Source organism: Vidua chalybeata, chromosome 7 (genome assembly GCF_026979565.1).
Source record: "Vidua chalybeata isolate OUT-0048 chromosome 7, bVidCha1 merged haplotype, whole genome shotgun sequence".
Classification (NCBI taxonomy): domain Eukaryota; kingdom Metazoa; phylum Chordata; class Aves; order Passeriformes; family Viduidae; genus Vidua; species Vidua chalybeata.
The window spans coordinates 38,743,428-38,764,422 of NC_071536.1; the positions used below are offsets into that span (position 1 = coordinate 38,743,428).

Genomic DNA, 20,995 nt, shown 5'->3' on the forward strand with positions numbered 1-20,995 from the left:
GGTCCTCGCCCCCGGACGCGGTGGGGTGGCAGAGACTCTCCGAGGTGTGGTGTTGCCCCCTCGGTGCCGTGCCCTCGTGGGGGTCCGGTGTGGCTGTCCCAGCACGCAGAGCTCACCCCTGCACGGAGTTACCCCCGCCCAGAGCATCTCCCAGATAGCGCGGCCCCACACAGGCTCTCCCAGAGCCGTGTCCGCAGGAGCAGCTTCTCTGGAGGCAGGATCAGCAGATCAGCTTCTCTGCAGGCTCGCCGCGTGTCCCCCGCAGCCAGCAGCAGCCAAGCCCGGGAACACCGCGGGACCGACACCCGGGTGTCGGCCCACGGCTACAGCCCCACAGAGCAGGCTGCCTGGGGCTGCCTGGGGTTCTCCGCCCGGCACAGCCCACCTGAGCTCCCAGGCTGGAGCACCTAGGGCCGGCAGGCAGCCCCCGCCCTCGGCTGCCAGCGCTGCCGGCACAGCCGGGACAGCCAGCAGAGCTGGCACTGCCAGCACAGCCACACGGCCAGGACAGCCACAACAGCCTGGAGAGCCACCCCAGCCAGTGCAGCCGGGGCTGCCAGGACAGGCGGCACGCATGGCACGGCCAGGACAGGCGGCACAGTCTGCACATCCAGAACAGCGGGCACAGCCGGCACTGCCAGCAAAGCCTGCCACGTCCCAGCCCGCCGGAGCAGGAGCACGAGCGGGAGCAGGAGGGTGGTTCCTCGCTGGTTCCTTTCTTGTCCTTCTCCGGCTCAGCCCACCGGAGGCTGCCGTGTTCGCCAGCGTGGCTCCGCGCCCTGTAATTGAGCGGGATGTGGAACACACCCACGTCCTCAGCAGCGGCTCAACCACCGGCTGCCGCGCCAGCTGCCACGTGGAGCAGGGACACGCACGGCTCCCCCGAGCCACGGCCCCGCTGCCCCCGCCGGGGACCCCCGAGACAGCCCCTCTCCCTCCACTGCCCCGGGCAGAGGCGCCCCCAGCCGCATCACTGATCCCCGGGATGTCCCCCCAGCCGCATCACTGATCCTCGGGATGTCCCCCCAGCCACATCACTGATCCCCGGGATGTCCCCCCAGCCACATCACTGATCCCCGGGATGTCCCCCCAGCCACATCAGTGATACCCGGAATGTCCCCCCAGCCGCATCACTGATCCCCGGGATGTCCCCCCAGCCACATCACTGATCCCCGGGATGTCCCCCCAGCCACATCACTGATCCCCGGGATATCCCCCCAGCCGCATCACTGATCCCCGGGATGTCCCCCCGAGCTGCTCACCCATCCCCGGGCTGTCTCTCCCGAGGCACAGCCCCGCTCCCCCCGCGCGTCCCGCCGGGACCGGGCGGGTCCCCGGCTCGGGTTCCAGCGCGGGCGGGTCCCGGTGCGGGGTGGGGCGGGTCAGCCGCGTCCCGGCCCCATGCCCGGCCCCATTGCCGGCCCTATCCCCATCCCCGGCCCCGGCCCGCCTCCCGCTCCGCTGGCCCGGCGGCTCCCGCGCCCGCCCGGGATGAGCGGGCTGCGGCGGCTGTTCCGCGGCAGCGGGCGGGCCCTGGCCTTCGTGTTCGCCGCCTCGGTGGCCTGGGTGCTGCTCGACATGGCCGCGCTCCGCCTCTCGCTCGGCGAGGCGGGCGGGCGGCTGCTGCGGGAGGCGGCGGGGCGCGGGCCGGGGCCGGGGCCGGGGCCGGGGCCGGGGCCGGGGATGGGGATGGGGTTAGGATTGGGGTTGGGGTTGGGGTTGGGGCGGGCGAGGCCCCGGCGCGGCCCCGGGATGCCGGCGAAGGCAGCGGGGGAGCCGGGAACAGCCCCCGGCGGGTACGGGGCCGGGGGGCCGGGGCCATCGCCGCCTCCCCGCCAGCCCCCGGCCCCCGGCGGCACGGGCACGGCGCTCCCCGGAGCCCGCGGGGACCAGCAGCGTCCCTCCGGCACGGCGGGACGGAGCGGCCCGGCCGCCCGGGGTGCGGGGACCGCAGCCCAGCCTGGACCAGGGACAAACACGGGACGCAGAGAAACTCCCTCCGAAACTCGCTTCATCCCCATTAGCAAAGGGGGAATGAACCCCGCCAGCCCCGCAGCCCCGCGCCGCGGGCCCCACTCTGCGGGGAACGCCACGGCGAGACGTGGAAAGCACAAAGAACTTGCTGACAAGAGCAGTGATGGTGCCCACGCTGCGACTGCCACTGCTGGGGCCACCGCCGTGGGTGGCCGGAGCCGGACGCTGGGTACGACACCAGGAGCAGCTCCTGGAGCAGCTGGCACTGGACGGGACAGGCAGGAGCAGCGGGGAGCAGCTCCTGGAGCAGCTGGCACTGGACGGGACGGGCAGGAGCAGCGTGGAGCAGCTCCTGGAGCAGTTGGCACTGGCCAGGATGGGAAGGAGCAGCGGGGAGCAGCTCCTGGAACAGCTGGCACTGGCCAGGATGGGAAGGAGCAGCGGGGAGCAGCTCCTGGAGCAGTTGGCATTGGCCAGGATGGGCAGGAGCAAGCAGGAAGCAGCCCTGGGATGCACAGAGTCCTGTCCATGGATGCAACGCTCGCCCCGAGAGACCCCCGAGCTCCCGGCCAGTTTGGACACCCTGTTGCTGTCCCTGATGATAAACAAGAAGAAGCAAAAAGTAGGTGGAAAGAAGGAAACTTTAATGTCTACCTCAGCGATCTGATACCTGTGGATCGAGCCATCGCAGACACCAGGCCTGCCGGGTAAGATCTGCTCCCCTTGCACAAACCCCCGTGCTGCACCCTGGGGATGGCTCCGTGGCTCTGGGGGGGGCTGCTGGGGGCACACCGAGCCCTCACCTCAGCCATGCTGCCTGTCACATGGCTTTTGCCTGTCCAGGTCAGGGCAGCCTGTTGTTAAATGTAGAACTGGGTAAAGTTTGCAGGTTGTCATAACCCACTGAGCCCAGCTGCCCAAAGGGGCCAGGACAGCCAGCACAGGTGATGGGGCTCAGGCCTCTCTGTGCCTTAGGACGCTGTACCTGGTGGGCCAGGTGCAGCTCTGGTTACCTGGTGTGCCAGGTGTACCTCTGGTTACCTGGTGGGCCAGGTGTACCTCTGGTTACCTGGTGTGCCAGGGGCAGCTCTGGTTACCTGGTGTGCCAGGGGCTGCTGTGATTACCTGGTGGGCCAGGTGTACCTCTGGTTACCTGGTGTGCCAGGGGCAGCTCTGGTTACCTGGTGTGCCAGGTGCAGCTCTGGTTACCTGGTGGGCCGGGTGCAGCTGTGATTACCTGGTGTGCCAGGTGTACCTCTGGTTACCTGGTGTGCCAGGGGCAGCTCTGGTTACCTGGTGTGCCAGGGGCTGCTGTGATTACCTGGTGGGCCAGGTGCAGCTCTGAGCACTCAGAACTCCTGTGTTGGTTCCCGTGGGTGTGTGAGGGCAGCAGGAGCCCCACTGCCCGAAGGGGCTCTCACACCTCAGGCTGCCGTGGCCCTTCCCTCGAGGAAGGGACACCAACCCTCCCGGCAGGGACCTGCTGTGGCTCCACCAACCCTGCAGGGGACGAGCTGAGTGCTGGCACCGTCCAGCAGGCACAGACGGGAGAGGCGGTCAGGGGGACTCTGCTCCGTGGGCACGAGCAGGGAGGGACGTGGAGTCTGGGTTTGGAGAAGTGTCACACAGTTACAGCTGTCATCCTGGAACGTGTGACTGAGCCTGCACATCTCGGCCCTGGGCTCCAAAAGAGCCATTCCCTGCCGGCAGAGGAGAGCAGGGCAAGGCGAGGGCAGCGCCTCGCCGACAGAAGGACAAGAGGCTGGGGAGCCCCATCCTGGGCTGCCGTGCCAGGTGGGCTCAGCAGTGCCTGGACTTGATGGCCTTAAAGCTCTTTTTCAACCGAAGCCATTCTGTGGTTGGGACAGCTGCGGGGAGGGAGGGAGGGAGGGAGGGAGGGAGGGAGGGAAGGTGCCAGCTCAAGTGAGTGCCAGTAAAGTGCCAGTAAAGTTCATCTCTTGCACTCAGCCCTTCCTACAAACACCTCTCAGCCCCTGGGCAGGTGAGAGACCTGCCCTGTGCAGAGACCCCCGCCATGTCCCTGTCCCTGCTCACAGACCATGGGTACAGTGGGCTGGGAATTGTGCCATGATTCTCCCCCGTGCCACAGGACGTTGCCACCGTGCTGGGGGTGCTGGCTGAGGTGAGACCTGCACGGGAAGAATGGAGCAGGGGAAGGGGGAGACAGCTGGGGCTGCTTCCTGATGCCACCTGGAGAAGCCAGCTGTGCACAGGAGCAGAGCCTCGGTGGCACAAAGCCAGCCCTGGGCTGGTCTGGACAGCAAAGCCCCAGAGCTGCCGAGCAGGAAGCGCCTCTGGCAGTGACTCACCTGCCCCGGAGGAGACGTTTGCTGTCACAGGGAACACCTTGGCCAAACAGGGCACATCCCTGGGGACGTGAGCTGCTGCCACGGGGCACGGAGCTGCCCTGGGCACCCTGGTTCTGGCAGGAGCCTGTGCAGGCTCTGTCCCCAGCCTGCTGGCACAACCAGGTGGTAAAGGGCAGCTCAGGGCAGTGGGTGGCGGCAGCTCGTGGCAGCCAACAAGTTTTTTTTTGGTGTACTCCAGTCTCTCCCAGTTTAGACTCCAGTTCCTGCTGTGGTTCTTCCTGGAGTACTGGACTAGGCACTGAAATCTGGCCAATCCGTGCCTCTCCGTGCTCAATGCTCGCTGCTTTTGGAGCTTTCCTGGCAGTGCTGGTGCTCGTGGGTGCTGTGTCCCTGCAGCTGGGGTGGGGGAGAGGGCCCTGAGGAGGAGTGTGGTGGGCAGGAGGCTTGTGGGGAGCACTCCCTGCAGAGCCCAGATCAGGAGTCCTGGGGCTGAGGGAGAAGGGGAAGAGAAGGCTCCAGAGAGACCTTAGAGCCCCTTCCAGCGCATAAGGGTCCAAGAGAAATGAAGAGGGACTTTGGATACGGGTCTGGAGTGCCAGGACTGCCAGGGAGCAGGGATAGATGGGATGTTGGGAGGGAATTCTTCCCTGTGAGGGTGGGGAGGCCCTGGCACAGGTTTCCCTGAGAAGCTGTGGCTGCCCTGTCCCTGGAGGTTTGAGGCCAGGCTGAATGGGGTTCTGAGCAGCCTGGTTTAGTGGAAGGTGTCCCTGCCCATGGGAGCCATTGGAAGGAGATGGGCTTTAAGTTCCCTTCCGATCCAAACTATTCCAGGATTCTCTGGTGGAGGACAATGGGGCATGGCCCAGTTCTGCTCACCAACTGCCCAGCAAGGTGTGGCAGGACTGGATCCAAAATGGACTTGTTTGGTGTTTTCTGCCCACTGACCTCCCTGAGACAGAAAGACACCTCTCAGGGATTGTGACACAGAGTAATTCTGGGGGGAATTTCACTTAGCCAGAGCACTTCTGGTTAACTGTGAAGCCCTGAAATACCTCTAAGTTTCCTTCAGAAGAGGTCCCTGTCAGAACCAAGTGAGTCCATCCTGCCCCGTGGGGCTGCCCATGAGAGGGGCCCTGGGGCAGGGTGTGGGGTTCCCCCCTCACCCCTCTGCTCCCCTCCCAGCACTGCAGGGCTTTCCCTCCGTGTGTCGCGTTGGGCATTTTCCCCTTCCCCGCACATTTTCCCAGGAGCAGCAAGCCTGCAGATTTCCAGGGGCGTGACTGGCCATCACCTGTGAGCCCGTGTTGCCGTTGCAGGTGCTCTGAGCAGCAGGTCCATGACGACCTCCCGACCACCAGCATCATCATGTGCTTCGTGGATGAGGTGTGGTCCACCCTCCTGCGCTCCGTGCACAGCGTCCTCAGCCGCTCTCCTCCGCACCTCGTCGAGGAGATCATTCTGGTGGATGACTTCAGCACCAAGGGTAGGTGAAGCTGCTGCTGCCTTTATGAAACTAATATAACTTGAGGGCAAAACGCAATTTGTCCTCTGTAATTCAATTCTAGGCAGGAGAGAAATTACATTTTCTCCTTCCGCTGTATTGAAGCGCATCCCTGGCCTGCACTGGGGCTGAGGGTGATCAGAGGACAGGGGGTGCTGGGGCTGGCTGTGGGGGATGAAGGCAGAGGCTGCTGGAGGCTCCAGGAGCACCAGGGAGCTGGGTCCTGTCCAGCCCATTCGTCTTTGGGGCATCCTGGCTCAAGGGCTTTTGTGATCAGATGCTCTCAGCCCTGAGTGGGCAGCTCCCAGGCAGGTGCCCCGTGCTCCCGGTGTGGGGAGCGCTCTCCGGGGTGGCTCAGAGGGCAGGGAGCTGCAGTGGGAGCAGTGCTGAGCCGGGATCTGTGCTGCACAGCGCCTTCCATCGCCGCTTCAGCTGGTAGCCAGCCCCTGCAGTGTGGTGCTGCCACTCTCTGCCGGGTTCAGCCCTTCAAAACTGAGGAGTGGTGTCATTTCCCCACTGCTGGTTCTCCAGGAAAGCGCTGTGTCGGGCTCGGGGCTCACACCACGTTCACACCAGGTGTTCACAGCCCAGAGCTGAGCGCCTGGCGTGCCCGGAGGCACTCCCAGGGCAAATCTGCTTGTGGCTTTTCACCGTGGGTGAGCCAGGTCGCTGTCCCCTCTGCAGAGTACCTGAAGGAGCAGCTGGACGTGTACATGTCGCGCTTCCCCAAGGTGAAGATCCTGCGCCTCCGGGAGAGGCACGGGCTGATCCGGGCCAGGCTGGCGGGAGCCGAGGTCGCCACAGGTAGGACAGGAGCCGTGCTCAGCCCTGTGGGGACCCCAGAGGTGCTGGCCACCCCTCTCCAGCACGGCGTTTGTCCCTCCCAGTGCACCGAGGATGTCCTTTTGCCACGATCTCCAGCCCCAGCTCCACCACCTGCCCCTGCCAGGCTGTGCCAGCACCAAAATGGCCATTGCTGTCAGGAGCTGCCCTGCCAAGCAGGCAAAAAACGCTCTTGGCTGCGGCTGGGCAGGTCTGGGGCGCCAAGGAGGGCTGTGGCACAGTCAGCAGCACCCCGAGCCCCCAGGGTGCCCGGGAGCTGCTGGGCAGGGCAGGGCTGGAGGCTGATCCTCCCCACCTGTGCCGCAGGCGCCGTGCTGACCTTCCTGGACTCGCACGTGGAGTGCAACGTGGGCTGGCTGGAGCCGCTGCTGGAGCGGGTCCGCCTGCGCCGGACCAAGGTCGCCTGCCCCGTCATCGAGGTCATCAGCGACAAGGACATGAGGTGAGGCTGCTCGGCCCTGGCAGTGCCACGTCCAGGCTGCTGTCCTGAGCCAAGCCTGGCACCGCCGCCGGATCCATCGCAGGCCGTGGAGCCGTGGCTCCAGACCCCCTCACCGGCCTCCAGAGCTTTCCACAGGGGACACACAACATCGCTGTCCACCCGAAATTAACGTTAGCTGTGCATGTGGCCCATGTTTATCACACACCTTTTTGCTCTTTCACAACTTTTAGTACATGAAGAGGATTCCTGATGAAATTTGTTAAAATCCTGGTTTAATTACCTACAGATATTCATCTTCTCTCATTAGGGGTGACATTTCAGTCAGGAACGTGACTCAGAATTAGTCAGCCCGATCTTTCCTCTGTTTAGTTACATGACCGTGGACAACTTCCAGCGTGGGATTTTTACTTGGCCAATGAATTTCGGATGGAAGCAGATTCCACAAGAGGTCATTGAGAAAAATAAGATCAAGGAAACTGATATAATAAGGTAAATAAAAGAAATGTGAGAGCTTTGCAAACCAACCAATAATTACCAATTATTCCTTTGGTAATAATTTAGCAGCAGAGGCTCCTTTGAGGCCAAATGCTGTTTTTGAGTGGCCAAGTATTGTTCCTCTGCTTTCCAGGGCAGGTGAGGCACAGGCAATCCCCCCATCAGGCATGGGCAAAGCCCAGGAAGCCTTTCTCCCCACGCGTGGCGCTGCTGGCGCGTCAGCCAGGAGAGCATTTCACTGCCTTTTTCCCTTCCCTGCCCCATTACAGCTTTCAGGCCAGGTAGAGCCATCCAAACGCCCTCTTTGTCACACCGTGTGGCCTCTCTGTTCCCAGGTGCCCCGTCATGGCAGGTGGCCTGTTCTCCATCGATAAGAAGTATTTTTCTGAGTTGGGAATGTACGACCCAGGACTGGATGTCTGGGGAGGGGAAAATATGGAGATTTCATTCAAGGTAGGTCACTGTCGCACACCTGCACCCCTGCCAGCCCGGGTGGGCGATGGGGCCCAGGCAGGGGCTCCCCAGGGACAGCTCCATCCCCCTGGGCACCTGACCTCCTGCTTCTCCTGGCTTGCACAAAGGCAGCGCCCACCCTCAGCTCGTGTCCATCGGTGACCTCTGTTCCTCAGGTCTGGATGTGCGGAGGAGAGATCGAGATCGTTCCGTGCTCCCGAGTCGGGCATATTTTCAGGAATGACAATCCTTACTCCTTCCCAAAAGACCGGGTGAGGACGGTGGAGAGGAACCTGGCCCGCGTGGCAGAGGTGTGGCTGGACGAGTACAAGGAGCTCTTCTACGGCCACGCCTACCACCTGCTGCTGAGCGCCGTGGATGTGGGCGACCTGAGCCAGCAAACCCAGCTGCGGGAGAAGCTCCAGTGCAAAAGCTTCCGGTGGTACCTGGAGAACGTGTACCCGGACCTGGAAGCCCCCCTGGTTAAAGCCAGTGGGCTGGTACGTCCCCAAAGGCTGTTGTCAGGGCAGGGCAGTGCCCTGGGCAGCACCCCCCAGCCGCTGCTGTGCAGCTCCCTGGCCTTTGGCAGCGTTTGGGGTGTTTGATAGGGCACAGAGGCGTGGGTTCCAGAGCGCTTTTATAAAGAAATAGCGGTTTTATAAAGAAAAAGGCAGAAGGGATAACTTGCCTCCAGAGAGCTGGCTGGGTGTTTGGATGGCAGTGCCGGGACAGGCCGTGCCAGGGGCTGGGTGTGCCCGCGGGGGGAGAAACCCCTCCGTGCTGGGAAGTCCCCCCTCGAGGGGGGCCGGGGGACCCCAGCCTCGCCCCCTGCCCCAGCTCGGGGGCTGCAGCGCGGTGCGGGGTCTGTAGGCTCGGGGTTTGTGGGAACAGGGTCTGTAGGGTCGGGGTCTGTAGGCTCGGGGTTTGTGGGAACAGGGTCTGTAGGGTCAGGGTCTGTAGGTGCGGGGTCTGTAGGGTCGGGGTGTGTAGGGTCAGGGTCTGTGGGAACAGGGTCTGTAGGTGAGGGGTCTGTAGGGTCGGGGTATGTAGGTGCAGGGTCTGTAGGTGCAGGGTCTGTAGGTTCGGGTCTGTAGGCTCGGGGTTTGTGGGAACAGGGTCTGTAGGGTCAGGGTCTGTAGGGTCGGGGTCTGTAAGTGCAGGGTCTGTAGGTGTGGGGTCTGTAGGTGCGGGGTCTGTAGGGTCGGGGGCTGTAGGGTCGGGGGCTGTAGGGTCGGGGTCTGTAGGTGCAGGGTTTGTAGGTGCAGGGTCTGTAGGTAAGGGGTCTGTAGGTGAGGGGTGTGTAGGGTCAGGGTCTGTAGGTGCGGGGTCTGTGGGAACAGGGTCTGTAGGGTCGGGGTCTGTAGGCTCGGGGTTTGTGGGAACAGGGTCTGTAGGGTCGGGGTCTGTAAGTGCAGGGTCTGTAGGTGTGGGGTCTGTAGGTGCGGGGTCTGTAGGGTCAGGGTCTGTGGGAACAGGGTCTGTAGGTGCGGGGTCTGTAGGGTCGGGGTCTGTAGGGTCAGGGTCTGTAGGGTCGGGGTCTGTAGGCCCGGGGTTTGTGGGAACAGGGTCTGTAGGGTCGGGGTCTCTGGGAACAGGGTCTGTAGCACGGCTCCGCCGCCAGCAGAGCGCAGCAGCCGCTCGCGTTCCCGGCGCTGCGGGGCCGGGAGGAGGGACCGGCACCGCTCCGGGCACGGAACCTGCGCCTCGCCGCGGGCAGTGGGCAGAGAGCGGAGAGCACTTTAAAGTCTTTTGGATTCAATGCTGCCTGCACAAACCTCTTGCTGGGCGGCTGGTGAGAGAAACCGGGTCAGGCTCCCCTTCTCCTCCACCACAGAATTCCAGAATGGTTTAGGTGGAAAGGGACCTTAAAGCTCAGCTTATTCCATCCCCTGCCATGGGCTGGGCCACCTTTCACTAGACCGCGGTGCTCCAAGCCCCGTGCAGCCTGGCCTGGAGCGCTCCTTTCTGCCTCCCTTCGTTATGTGGGCAGTATTAATCAGAGTCCCGTGAGCCCAGCAGGTTCAGCGCAGTGTAACATCCTCTCCCCTCTCTTGGGAATTTCTGTCTAAATCTGCATTTTGTCGCTGTTTCCCAGCTCGTTAACGTGGCCCTGGCGGGGTGCATCGCTGTGGAAGGCACCGCCCTGGCTTTTCAGGAGTGCGATGTTAACAACACGGTAAGGACAGCCTGCGCGCACCCGGGGGTGCCACCCTGCCCGTGGCACGGGCACGTACCCCTGTGCTCCCCGCGGTGACCTGTCCCCTCCCCGGGCTAACGCGGCCCTTCCCCCGCGGGGACACGGCCAGGACACGCCTGGGAGCAGCGAGGGGCAGGAACTGCCTGCTGGCACAGCCTGCAGCCCAGCGACAGAGTCAGAAACAGCAAATTCAGCTGCTTAGGAAAGCTGCATAGAGCTGTGCGTTTGCACATGAAAACAGAGAAAGATTTAAATAGCAGCCTGGGATCTGTGTGCAGCTGCTGGACACGCAGCTGTGCCTTACAGCCCTTCCAGTGCCCCGGCTCCGAGAGAAGGATCCAGAGTGCCAGACACAGGGAGTGGCTTCCCCTTCCAGAGGGCAGGGCTGGATGGGATGTTGGGAAGGGATTCCTGGCCGGGAGGCTGGTCAGCCTTCCTGAGGCTGGTCAGGCCCTGGCACAGGGTCCCCAGAGCAGCTGTGGCCAGCCCTGCCCTGGAGCCTGACGGGGCCGCGTCTCCTGCTGCTCTCTGCCCACAGAACCAGAAGTTCAACTACACCTGGCTGAGGCTGATCCAGCACGGAGAGCTCTGCCTCGCCCCGGCTGGCGTCGTGGGAGCCGTGGGCCTGCGCCACTGCCGGGGCAGGAGCCGCAGCCTGGCCTGGCTCCACAGGTCGCTGGCCACTGTCCAGCCAGGGCTGGTGAGTGACACTGCAGGAGGGGTCGGGGGTGGCCCCTGCCCGCCCAGCGTGGGTCAGGGAGCCAGGAGAGCACTGACAGGGCACAGCCCGGCACGGGGGCACCCCACCCTCTGCTGCCCGCTTTGCCAAGGCCACCTGTCCCCTAGAGACGTGCTGGTGCCCCAGCCCCCCATCCCTCGTGCCCCTCTGCCAGGGCTTGTGTCCATCCCAGTGCCGAGCATCCCAACGCGGCTGCCAGGCTGGGGACACTGGGGGACGTGCAGGCACTGCCACAGCCACAGCAGCAGCTGCAAAACAGCCAAAACAGCCTGGTTTTGCACAGAAACCGTCAATAGCACTTAAAGGGAGATGAGTCAGCATCGATTGGCTCTCAGCTCACAGGGGTTTTTAAAGACAGCACTTATGGAAAGGAGAAGAATGGATACTTACACTAATTGCCTGCGCTGCACAAAGAGTCACGGCTGTACCTCTGTCAGCCTGGTGTAAGCAGGAGTCCAAAATGCTCTGAAATGGTATAGTCTATTGTTGAGGAAAAAAACACCCTTCAGTTAAGAAAGAAAAAAATGTAGCATTCAATATACAGATAATTTCCTGTTGCCCTTTGGTTTTTTCAGCCTAAGGTGTTGAATGCCAGAATGCCACAGGCTCATGTTGGGTGTTCAGGGAAAAAGACGGGAAAATTTTTAACCACTTACTGAAAATTGTGAAATTGTCATTTCACTTTGTGAAAATTATGCAGAAATGCCCAGGGAGCTCTATGGGGCACGGGCAGGTCTTGTCTCCTGTTGCAGCCTGATTTCTCAGCTGAGGGTGAGATGGATTTGGTGGTGCTCTTTACTGGTGTCAGCAAGAGGAGTCTGAAGGAGTTCCAGTGCTTTGCCCTCTCCTGACATCAGGCATTGTGTTGTCCAAGGACGTGAAGCGCAGTTCCTGTCTGCTTCTGCCCAGACCCCCCTGCACACGTCACAGCAGGAGTGTTTCACCTGAGCTGCTCCTGAGGATCACTGCAGTGCCAGGGGTGGCACGGAAATGTCCCTTGCCTCTGGCAGCACCTGCAGCATCACCTGGCTGGCCACGGGGGTTAGAGAGGTTAATCCAAGCAGATGTGAAAAGCAAAAGGATGGAGGTCACTCAGACTCTTCGTTCTTTCCCTGCCCCAGCACTTGAGCTCGGGCTCTGAGTTACCTGACACCCCTGACAGTGCAGTGCCTGTGCCAGGTTCATCAGCCAACAAGCTAAACACAGAAATCAGTCCCCTGCTTCACATTCCCTGTAGAGCAGATCCCATCCCATCCCTCGGCATGGCAATTGCCACACAGACAGTGAGAGAGCTCATCTCTCTGTTCCCAGGCAAGGAAAGTCCAGGACAGGACTGGACAGCTGTGGTGTGACTGGACAGTGAGGTGTGACTGACTGGACAGCTGTGGTGTGATTGGACAGCTGTGGTGTGACTGACTGGACAGCTGTGGTGTGACTGGACAGCTGTGGTGTGACTGAACAGCTGTGGTGTGACTGACTGGACAGCTGTGGTGTGACTGGACAGTGAGGTGTGACTGACTGGACAGCTGTGGTGTGACTGGACAGCTATGGCGTGACTGACTGGACAGTGAGGTGTGACTGACTGGACAGCTGTGGTGTGACTGAACAGCTGTGGTGTGACTGGACAGCTGTGGCGTGGTCCTGGCTCAGCAGCAGCTGCAGGCTTGGATCCCAAGCCAAAGTCCCTGTAAGTCAGCAGAGATACCTCAGGTACTAGGGACGAGCCAAAGAAGGGCACCCTGTAAGGAGCTGGGCTTTCTCAGAGGGAAAGTAGAGCTGCTGCTGCTGCTGCAGGAGCCCTAAAGCCTGAGCCCCACAAAGCCCAGCTCCCCTCAGCCCCCCCTCTCTCCTGCAGACCGACCACCTCATCTCGGAGCACCAGCACCTCCCGCGGCCGGCGTGCCTGGAAGTGGATCCCTCGTACAAAGCGCTGAGGGTGAAGGGCTGTGACCCCAGGAACCCCCACCAGAAGTGGCGGTTTGGCAGGTACCACGTGGACTGAGGCCAGCCCGGCCAGCCCGGCCGTGGTGGCACCACTGGGGCATCACCATGGGCTCAGCGGGGACAGCGGCGTGGCTGACGGCAGCCTCCAAGAGAGAAGTGCATTTCCAGTGCATTTCCAGGGGAACTGGAATCCGTGGTGTGATACCAGAGCATGGAGGAATCTGAACACGCAGAGCAGCACGGCTGCTGTGGCAGGGCCTGAACGGAGCGGCCTCGTTTTCCCTCGCCGTAGGAGACTTTGGGAAAAACTTGGTTTCGGTATTATTAAATGGAAATATTTTTTGAAGTCCCCATCCTACTGTAAGCAAACATCACTCAGCTCCCCCCGACAGCAGCATAAGCTACAGAAATACTTCCAGGGCCCTTAAGTCTGTAAGCAGCAAACTGGGCTGCTCATTCCTCCATGGAAACTGGAAGCTTGTTGACCAATGCATCAAAAAAATCCAGCACCGTGTCCACACTGGATCTGGCTGCAGGATCCATCCCTGTGGGACTTGTTGTGTGACAGGTGAGGATCAGGGCTCTGTGAAGAATCACTTGCACATCAGTGAAGCCCACATTTTATCGTGGGAGGTGGATGTGGGTCAGTCCCACCCTGGGGCTGCAGGAGAGGCTGGAGCAGTCCTTCCCTGTGCCGGGGACAGCGAGGACACACGTGCCTTGCTTTGTTTGGTGGGGAGAGGAGCTGCTGGAGCAGGGAACCAGAGGTTTATCCTGCTTCTTGCCAGAGGCACACTCCAGGGGCCAGCCTGGGAGCTCCTCCTCCCAGGGCAGCCAGGTTGTCCCACCCTGGGGCTGCCAGGACCCCAGCCATGTCCCCAAGCCCCTCTGGCTTTCTGGGGGCTCTCCAGGAGCCCTGCTGCTCCCCTCAGCCCAGGCTGCATGGCACAGCCAGGCTCTGCCCACCAAACTCCCTCTGGACTCACTGGCGCAGGCAAGTGTTGTCTGTACTGTGAACAGACGAAATCTCTGGATTTTGGATCTCCAAATTCCAGCACCAGTCACCGATGGGATGGATTTGATGGGAAAATAAATTCTGTGTGCCCAGGTTGTGAGATCCAGAGTAAACAGCAGGCAGGGTTTGTCCCTCTGCTCCCACTGGGAATTCCTGCTGTGGGAGGCTGCTCCCTGTTCCCTGCGGGGCTGCAGTGTAGGCAGGGCTGTCCTCCTGCCCCACTGCCCTGTGCTGAGCTGAGGGGCTGCTCCAGCCCCAGCCCCCGGGTCCCTGGGCTGAGCACCCAGTGCTCACGGTGAGCCCAGCCCAGCCCCCAGCCCAGCCCAGCCCCCTCCCTCTCCTTCAGCTGTGCAGAGGGCCCCGGCACAGCACCACCTCTGACGTGGTGGATCAGTGCTGACAGCATCTGACAGGCTCAGTCTGCCAAAATATTGACTGGCCCAACAGATTTTCCCAGTTGACTCCTATTCCAACTGTCTTCCTGATTTTCTCTCCCTCCTTCAGCGCGGCTAGCCCGCAGTCACCATCAGAAAAATGACACAGACGTCGTTTGGGCAGTCAGCTCGTATCAGGAGCATGAATTTCATCAAATTCTGTTTGCTGACATTCAATCACTCGTCACCGAGCAGGCAGCAGGCAGTCATATGTCACGGTCACATCCCATCGCCAGCCCTGTCACTCGCCCGCCGCTGCCCCGCTCGTGTAAATGCTCACTTCCCTGCTGGATCTTTGCTCAGAGACTGCAGGGCGCCTGGGGGCTGCTGGCAGTGAGCTGGGGCCCTGCTGCCGCTCACTTCTGAGAACATTCCCACGGCACCAGTCAGCCCAGTCTTCCAGAAGCGAGAGCATTTTTCCAGCAGGCTCGGCAGCCGCGGCGGTGCCGCTGCTCCCCGCGCACCCCGGGCTGCGGCCCCGGGAGCACCACGGGTGGGAACACCCGTGTGTGGGGTGGGGAGTCCCTGGTGTCCCCGGTGTTAAATTGTTAAAAAAAAAAAAAAAAGAATAAATGATAATAGATGAAGCTGCTTCCTCTGAGCGCAGCGTGTTAAATCTGACCAGCCTGGGCCCTCTCTAGGGGCTCCTCCCGAGTTACTGCCAGGCTGAACCGTAAAGCATCGCCCCAGGAGGAGCCTTCAGAGCACCAATTCCCCTGATTTCTGGCCTGTTGGCTCCTCGCTCGCTGCAGGGAACTGAGCTGCTTGCTGCAGCCACAGCTGCTGCAGGTGTCGTGACAACTGTCACCAACACACTCCACGAGGCTCTTGCCCTCAGCCCGCACCCGGCACGGCAGAAACGGAGAAAAAGGATTTTAGAGCTGTGGTTGCCGTGCCCTGGCCAGCACCTGCCTCAAAGTGCCTCTGCTCCAAGGGACAAGTGTCCCGATCTCTGCGTGTCCCCTGCCCTCACAGGCCGTGCCTGCCCAGCTCCTGCCCTGCGTGTCCGACCCTCTGCCCACGGGGATGGCCAGAGGTCCGGCACCTCGTCTCTGCCCGTTCCTTGTCTGTGGACCCCTGGCTGTTCACACCACACCCACCCGAGGCCCAGGCAGGCTGGGCAGGGCTCTCCGGCCCCCCGAGCATCCCAGCGCTTCTATTTTTTCACCTTTTTTACCCAGGAAAGCAGGAGAGGGCGCTGCGGTTCTCGGCTGAGCAAGCGCTGCGTTGCGAGCCAGGCACAGAGCGAGCCCAAGGTTCTGAAAGTCTTGGGGAGCCTTCCTCCCGAAAGCCCTGGGGGTGGTCGCAGACACTGATGGAATCGGGGTGCTTTGGGTTGGAAGGGACCCTGAAGCCCATCTCGTTCCACCCCCTGCCACGGGCAGGGACACCTCCCCTGTCCCGGGCTGCTCCAGCCCTGGCTGGGACCACCACAGCCGCGTCTCCAAGGGGGCCGTGCCACCCCCAGAGCAGCCGCCAGCGGGAACAGACCCACAGTATGAGTTGGTACAAGCAAAGCTCAGAACTTCCTCAGGCCAAGGAGCAAACAAACAAGTGTGAATGGCACAATGAGGGCTATGTCTGCTGGCACAATGCAGAATTGCCCCGTATTATTTGCACGTTGCCAATAAATAATTGCCTTTATGTAGAACAAGAAAAGTCAAAGCGATATTCAGTGCTGCTGGAGATGTAAAACTAATCCTTAAAAAGGCACTTATGGCTGCAGGAGGCCCTGTAGAACTCCTTCCTTACCTCCTCACCCTTGGCAGCTCTTCTCAGCTTTCCCAGATGCTTTCTGGGATGACAAGTGCAAAGCTAAGTCCCAACTCCAGACAAATCTGGCCGTGAAACAGTTTAAAAAGACTGACACCACTGCAGGGTGCTTACACAAAGGTCTTTCAAAAGAGAAGGGTAATATCGAGGTGAGACAAAAATAATGGATTAAAACCCACCTAGTTTTGACAAAATAATCCTTAAAATTTTGCACCTAAATTTAGGATGAAAATCAAGACACCTGAGAGAGTCTGACCTGGTGGCCTCGGGACAATAGGTGTTCCTGGCAGTGGCCAGGCTCGCCAGCTGCACACAGGCACAGGCAGGCAGGTGCCAGCCGAGCTGCTGCCCTCGGGGCCAGCCAGGCCCCACTGTGCCTCTGGAGGTGGCACTGGTCACCGGTCCCACTGCCCCAAGGCCACCCCGGGCTGGCGGGGCAGGCACCGTGGCCAGCCAGCAGTGCCCACAGCTGCCCCTGGGCCTGGTGGCACCTCAGCACGAGCTGGGGACAGGCAGTGCTGGCAGAGAGCGGCTGTCGGGCACCAGGACAGACAGACTGCAAAACAGAGCAGGGGTGGCCAGCAGCCATCCCTTTTGGTGGACCCTGCCCTGGCAGTGTCACAGCTGCCACTGCCAGCTCCTGACAGCACGGCTGGCAGCGTGGGGCAGCCAGAGGGGCCCCAGCCAGCTCCAGCCCCCCGTGGTCTCAACACGGTTATAAAGGTGGAGAGAAGAAAGGAGGATAACCCTAAAATCCAGTGGGAGTGTATTTAGCAAACTGATTATTTATTTTCCTGCGCTATGGATGCCTCTGCCCCCGTCAAAGCCAAGATGTTAAATTTTCACAGTGTATTATAAATCATATACAAAAAGAAGAAAAGCAGTGACCTTGTGTTGTGTGAAGAGACACGTTTTGGGGGAACAAAATAAAACCCAGCCCAGAGCAAAGGCTTGGTGCGTCAGGCACTTCCCCCTCAGTTCATAAGTGCATCATGGACTCGAACTCGTCGATCCGCTGTTTGGTGTTTCCTTTACGGATCCTCCGGTAGGAGATTGTGTTGTACCTGGAATAGCTGTGTCTGGAGATATCGTTCTTCTTCCCCAGGCTGGGCGGCTCCCCGCTTTCTGCAGCGGGGAGTTGCAGCCGGGGCTGCCCGGGGGCGAGGGTTGCTTGCCGCTGTCTCCCTGTCCCGCCTCGCTGGTCTCCTTCTTGATTTCAATCACCTGAACTTCGTCCTCCTCGGTGTCCTCCTCCTCCGCCTCCGCCTCCTCCTCCTCCTCCGCCTCCTCGGCCGCGTTCCCTCTGGGCTCGGCGCTGCCCGGGGGGGTCTCCGCCACCTCCGTGCCGGGAGCGGCCGCCGTGCCGGTCCCCGCCGTGCCCGTCCCTGCCGTGCCACCCGGCCCTGCGCGACACGGGGGACACGGCGGCTGCGGGTCCGGCACCACCAGCTCCTGACCCCAAATTCGCCACTCGGGATCACTCGGGGAGCCTCGTGCGGCCAGCCGGACCCCGACACCGGGACCCCGACACCGGGACCCCGACACCCGGACCCCAACACCGGGACCCCAACACCGGGACCCCGACACCCGGACCCCGACACCCGGGGCAGCTCCCTGCGCTCCCAAAGTCATCCCTGGTCCTTTCTAATGCCTCCCTCCGTACTGCCACCGAGGGAAAGGAAAGGAAGGGAAGGGAAGGGAAGGGAAGGGAAGGGAAGGGAAGGGAAGGGAAGGGAAGGGAAGGGAAGGGAAGGGAAGGGAAGGGAAGGGAAGGGAAGGGAAGGGAAGGGAAGGGAAGGGAAGGGAAGGGAAGGGAAGGGAAGGGAAGGGAAGGGAAGGGAAGGGAAGGGAAGGGAAGGGAAGGGAAGGGAAGGGAAGGGAAGGGAGCCATTCTGCATGCAGTGCCCAGCTGTGCCCCAATGGGACGTGTCCCTGGCCACCCCTGCTGCGATGGCCATCTCCCAATTGCCCTGTTTGGCGCGTCTCTGCGGTTAATGATGCTTTAGTGTCGGAACAAATGGTCTATTGAAGGTTTTGCCTGTGGGGTCCAGAGTATTAATTAGACTAAATTGGTTGGGTACTAAAAAGCTGCCTGCAATTTGGAGATAAAGTGCTGTGGTTGCAGGGCGGGTGCAGGGGGCCCATGAGAGATCCTTTAATAGGTTTTATTGTGCGCTCCTAAAGCAGCACAGCTGGAATATGGACGACAGCTCTAAGTGGGAAAGCCTCCACCACTATTCACCTCCTCACAGCCTAGGCAGTTGCTATGAAATATTAATTTGCCCATGACAAATGTTCGGATATTTTTCCTTTTGTTAATGGAAGCAGGTTTTGCTTGCAGGGCACAGCCCATGGCTCATTTAGAGCCCACTTCAAAGCTCAGGGCAGAGCATCACCAGCAGCTCCCAGGGCAGCCACCCTTGTCCCACCCCTGCCAAAGCCAACGAGACGGGAGGAGCCTGTGGTGGGAGACGAGGAAAGGAATAATGCCTAGAGCCCCCTCGGAGAGACGTGGCTGATCTCCTCCAGTAACACGCCATAAAATACTCCTCCTTTAGGAGAGGTGGCTGCAGTTTGCATAGTGAAATAAACACGTTCATTTCTGTAGACACTCTGCACACTTTTAGCTCATGCCCAGGACGGGCAGTGACCCCCCTGCAGCCCCGCTCACCACAGGAGGTGGCTGAGGCTCCAGCCCTGGCTCCTGCTCATTTCCACCATTTTCACCCAGAAATGAGCAGAGCAAGACCCAGGAACAGGGGTTTAGGAGAGCAATTTTATGTGGATGCTTGGGCATGGGGGGATTCATCACTTGGTGAATCAGGCAGGAAAAGGATTTGGGGTTTGTGACCACCGGCAGCCTCACGAGGTTCTCCTCTGAGCATGGAGCAGAAGATAGAGAATCGCCCAACCCCGTGAGGCTGTTGGGGACCTCCTGCCCGAAGACCCCACAGTGCTTGAATACCCCATGGTCAATGAGACATGTAAATCCCTGGAAGGAAGATACCAGCTGTGGTTGCTAAGGTGCAACAACTCAGAGGTGATAAATGAGTCACTCTCCCTGGAATAGAAGGGTCTCACCCAATTAAAAAAAAATAATAACCACCTGCACCCATTGTCTCTTTGCTACACATCAAGGCACCCCACATCAGATGGCATTTTGCTTTACCTTCCCCTGATCCCTGGCCATTGGTCCCTGTGTCCTGGATATCCGCTGGTCCCTGCTGTGGTGTCCCAGCGTTCTCCTCTCGCTTTTCTTTGGGAAACACAAAGCACAAGACAGGGGCAATTAGCGATGACAATCAGGTTTCAATGGCTGCAGATCCGCAGGATTTCAGAGCAGATTTAGAATTGCTCATTTCTTTAGTTATGAGCTTTTCATAGCATCCCTCTAATGTGTCTCAGATTCTGAAACATACCAAGTCACTGTTACAGCTCCCACAGATTAGGAATTTTCACTAACACACAGCACATCCCGTTATTCATCAGACTATAGATAAAACAGAACTTTTCTCTCCCAACACCTAGAGACAGGCAGCATACCTTGGCATCGCTTCTCTCCAGCAAAACTCTCAGGCGTGATGTCCTCTGGCAATGAATTTCTATTTTCCTCCAGATTTTCCTTGGCAGGTGAAGTGTCAGGGCTCATTTCTGCGTTTGCGTACGGGACCGTCCCAACAGATTTTGCAATTTCTTCGAGGCCACCGATGACCTGGAGCGGGCCGTCCTCCGGGGGAACGCTCCCGTTGCACGCCGGCGCGGTGGCAGCTGCGGGCACTTCTTCTGTCATGCTGAGGGCCGGGCCGGGCCGGGCCGGGCCGTGCCCGCTGACTGGGGCCCCGCTGCTCCGGGCCCCGCTCCTGCCCCGGGGTGGGGAGCTCCTCCCGGCCCCTTCGCCCCGGGGTCTGGTCCCCTGCGCGAGTGGCCCTGGCGCGTCTCCTGTGCCGAGCCCGCGGCCGCACCATCCGCTGTGCCCAGGGCTTGCCAGCCCAGTCAGCGCCTCCCTTGTCGCCGCGGCTCTGCCCGTTGCATAATTAAACGCACCATTATAATTTACATAAACAAACAATCAAGCAAGGAGGCTTTTGTGCTGGCCTGGAGAGCGGGGCTGTGGGCATGTCAGCCCCGCGGGAATAAACAGGAGTTTGTGCTCTGGGCACAATGGCTCTTTGTGTCCCCGCTGGCCACAGGGACAGCCATTGTTCTGACCCCTAATCCCCGGAGGGTGACCACCTTCCCCAGCCGGCCACCTAACCCGCTTAACATTCCCCAGCGGGTTTGCGCCGGGGAACCTGGCCAGGGACGGAGATCACCGGGATGGAGCTCACCGGGGATGGAGATCACCGGGGATGGAGATCACCGAGGATGGAGCTCACCGGGGATGGAGATCACCGGGGATGGAGATCACCAGGGATGGAGATCACCGGGATGGAGATCACCGGGGATGGAGATCACCGGGGATGGAGATCACCGAGGATGGAGCTCACCGGGGATGGAGCTCACCGGGGATGGAGCTCACCGGGGATGGAGATCACCGGGGATGGAGATCACCAGGGATGGAGCTCACCGGGGATGGAGATCACTGGGGATGGAGATCACCGGGGATGGAGGTCACCGGGGATGGAGATCACCAGGGATGGAGATCACCGGGATGGAGCTCACCGGGGATGGAGGTCACTAGGGATGGAGCTCGCCAGGGACGGAGATCACCGGGGATGGAGATCACTGGGGATGGAGATCACCGGGATGGAGCTCACCGGGGATGGAGATCACTGGGGATGAACTTCGCCAGGGACAGAGCTCACCGGGGATGGAGCTCACCGGGGATGGAGCTCGCCAGGGATGGAGCTCACCA

General features: G+C 60.8%; 2 protein-coding genes across 2 annotated transcripts; one reads left to right on the forward strand and one right to left on the reverse strand.

Annotated features, from left to right (window-relative positions):
* The first annotated feature begins 1,765 nt into the window (after positions 1-1,765).
* Positions 1,766-13,264, forward strand: GALNT5 (polypeptide N-acetylgalactosaminyltransferase 5). Its single transcript, XM_053948146.1, has 10 exons — positions 1,766-2,681; positions 5,621-5,787; positions 6,490-6,609; positions 6,955-7,090; positions 7,460-7,579; positions 7,921-8,038; positions 8,215-8,538; positions 10,134-10,214; positions 10,774-10,935; positions 12,830-13,264. The coding sequence occupies exons 1-10, from the start codon at positions 2,035-2,037 to the stop codon at positions 12,974-12,976; spliced, it is 2,022 nt and encodes a 673-aa protein (XP_053804121.1). The 5' UTR covers positions 1,766-2,034; the 3' UTR covers positions 12,977-13,264.
* Positions 13,265-16,910: 3,646 nt separating this feature from the next.
* ERMN (ermin) lies at positions 16,911-20,145 on the reverse strand. Its single transcript, XM_053948147.1, is given in 4 exon segments — positions 16,911-17,262; positions 17,265-17,543; positions 19,310-19,396; positions 19,684-20,145. Coding segments are annotated over 4 exon segments (756 nt in total). The 5' UTR covers positions 19,931-20,145; the 3' UTR covers positions 16,911-17,119.
* Between the last annotated feature and the right edge of the window lie 850 nt (positions 20,146-20,995).

Bases quoted from the DNA above. Each gene is read 5' to 3' on its own strand.
- GALNT5 (XM_053948146.1), top strand. From the start codon at position 2,035: ATGAACCCCGCCAGCCCCGCAGCCCCGCGCCGCGGGCCCCACTCTGCG. The intron at 10,215-10,773 runs GTAAGGACAGCC...CTCTGCCCACAG, and splicing joins AGTGCGATGTTAACAACACG to AACCAGAAGTTCAACTACAC. The intron at 10,936-12,829 runs GTGAGTGACACT...TCTCTCCTGCAG, and splicing joins CCACTGTCCAGCCAGGGCTG to ACCGACCACCTCATCTCGGA.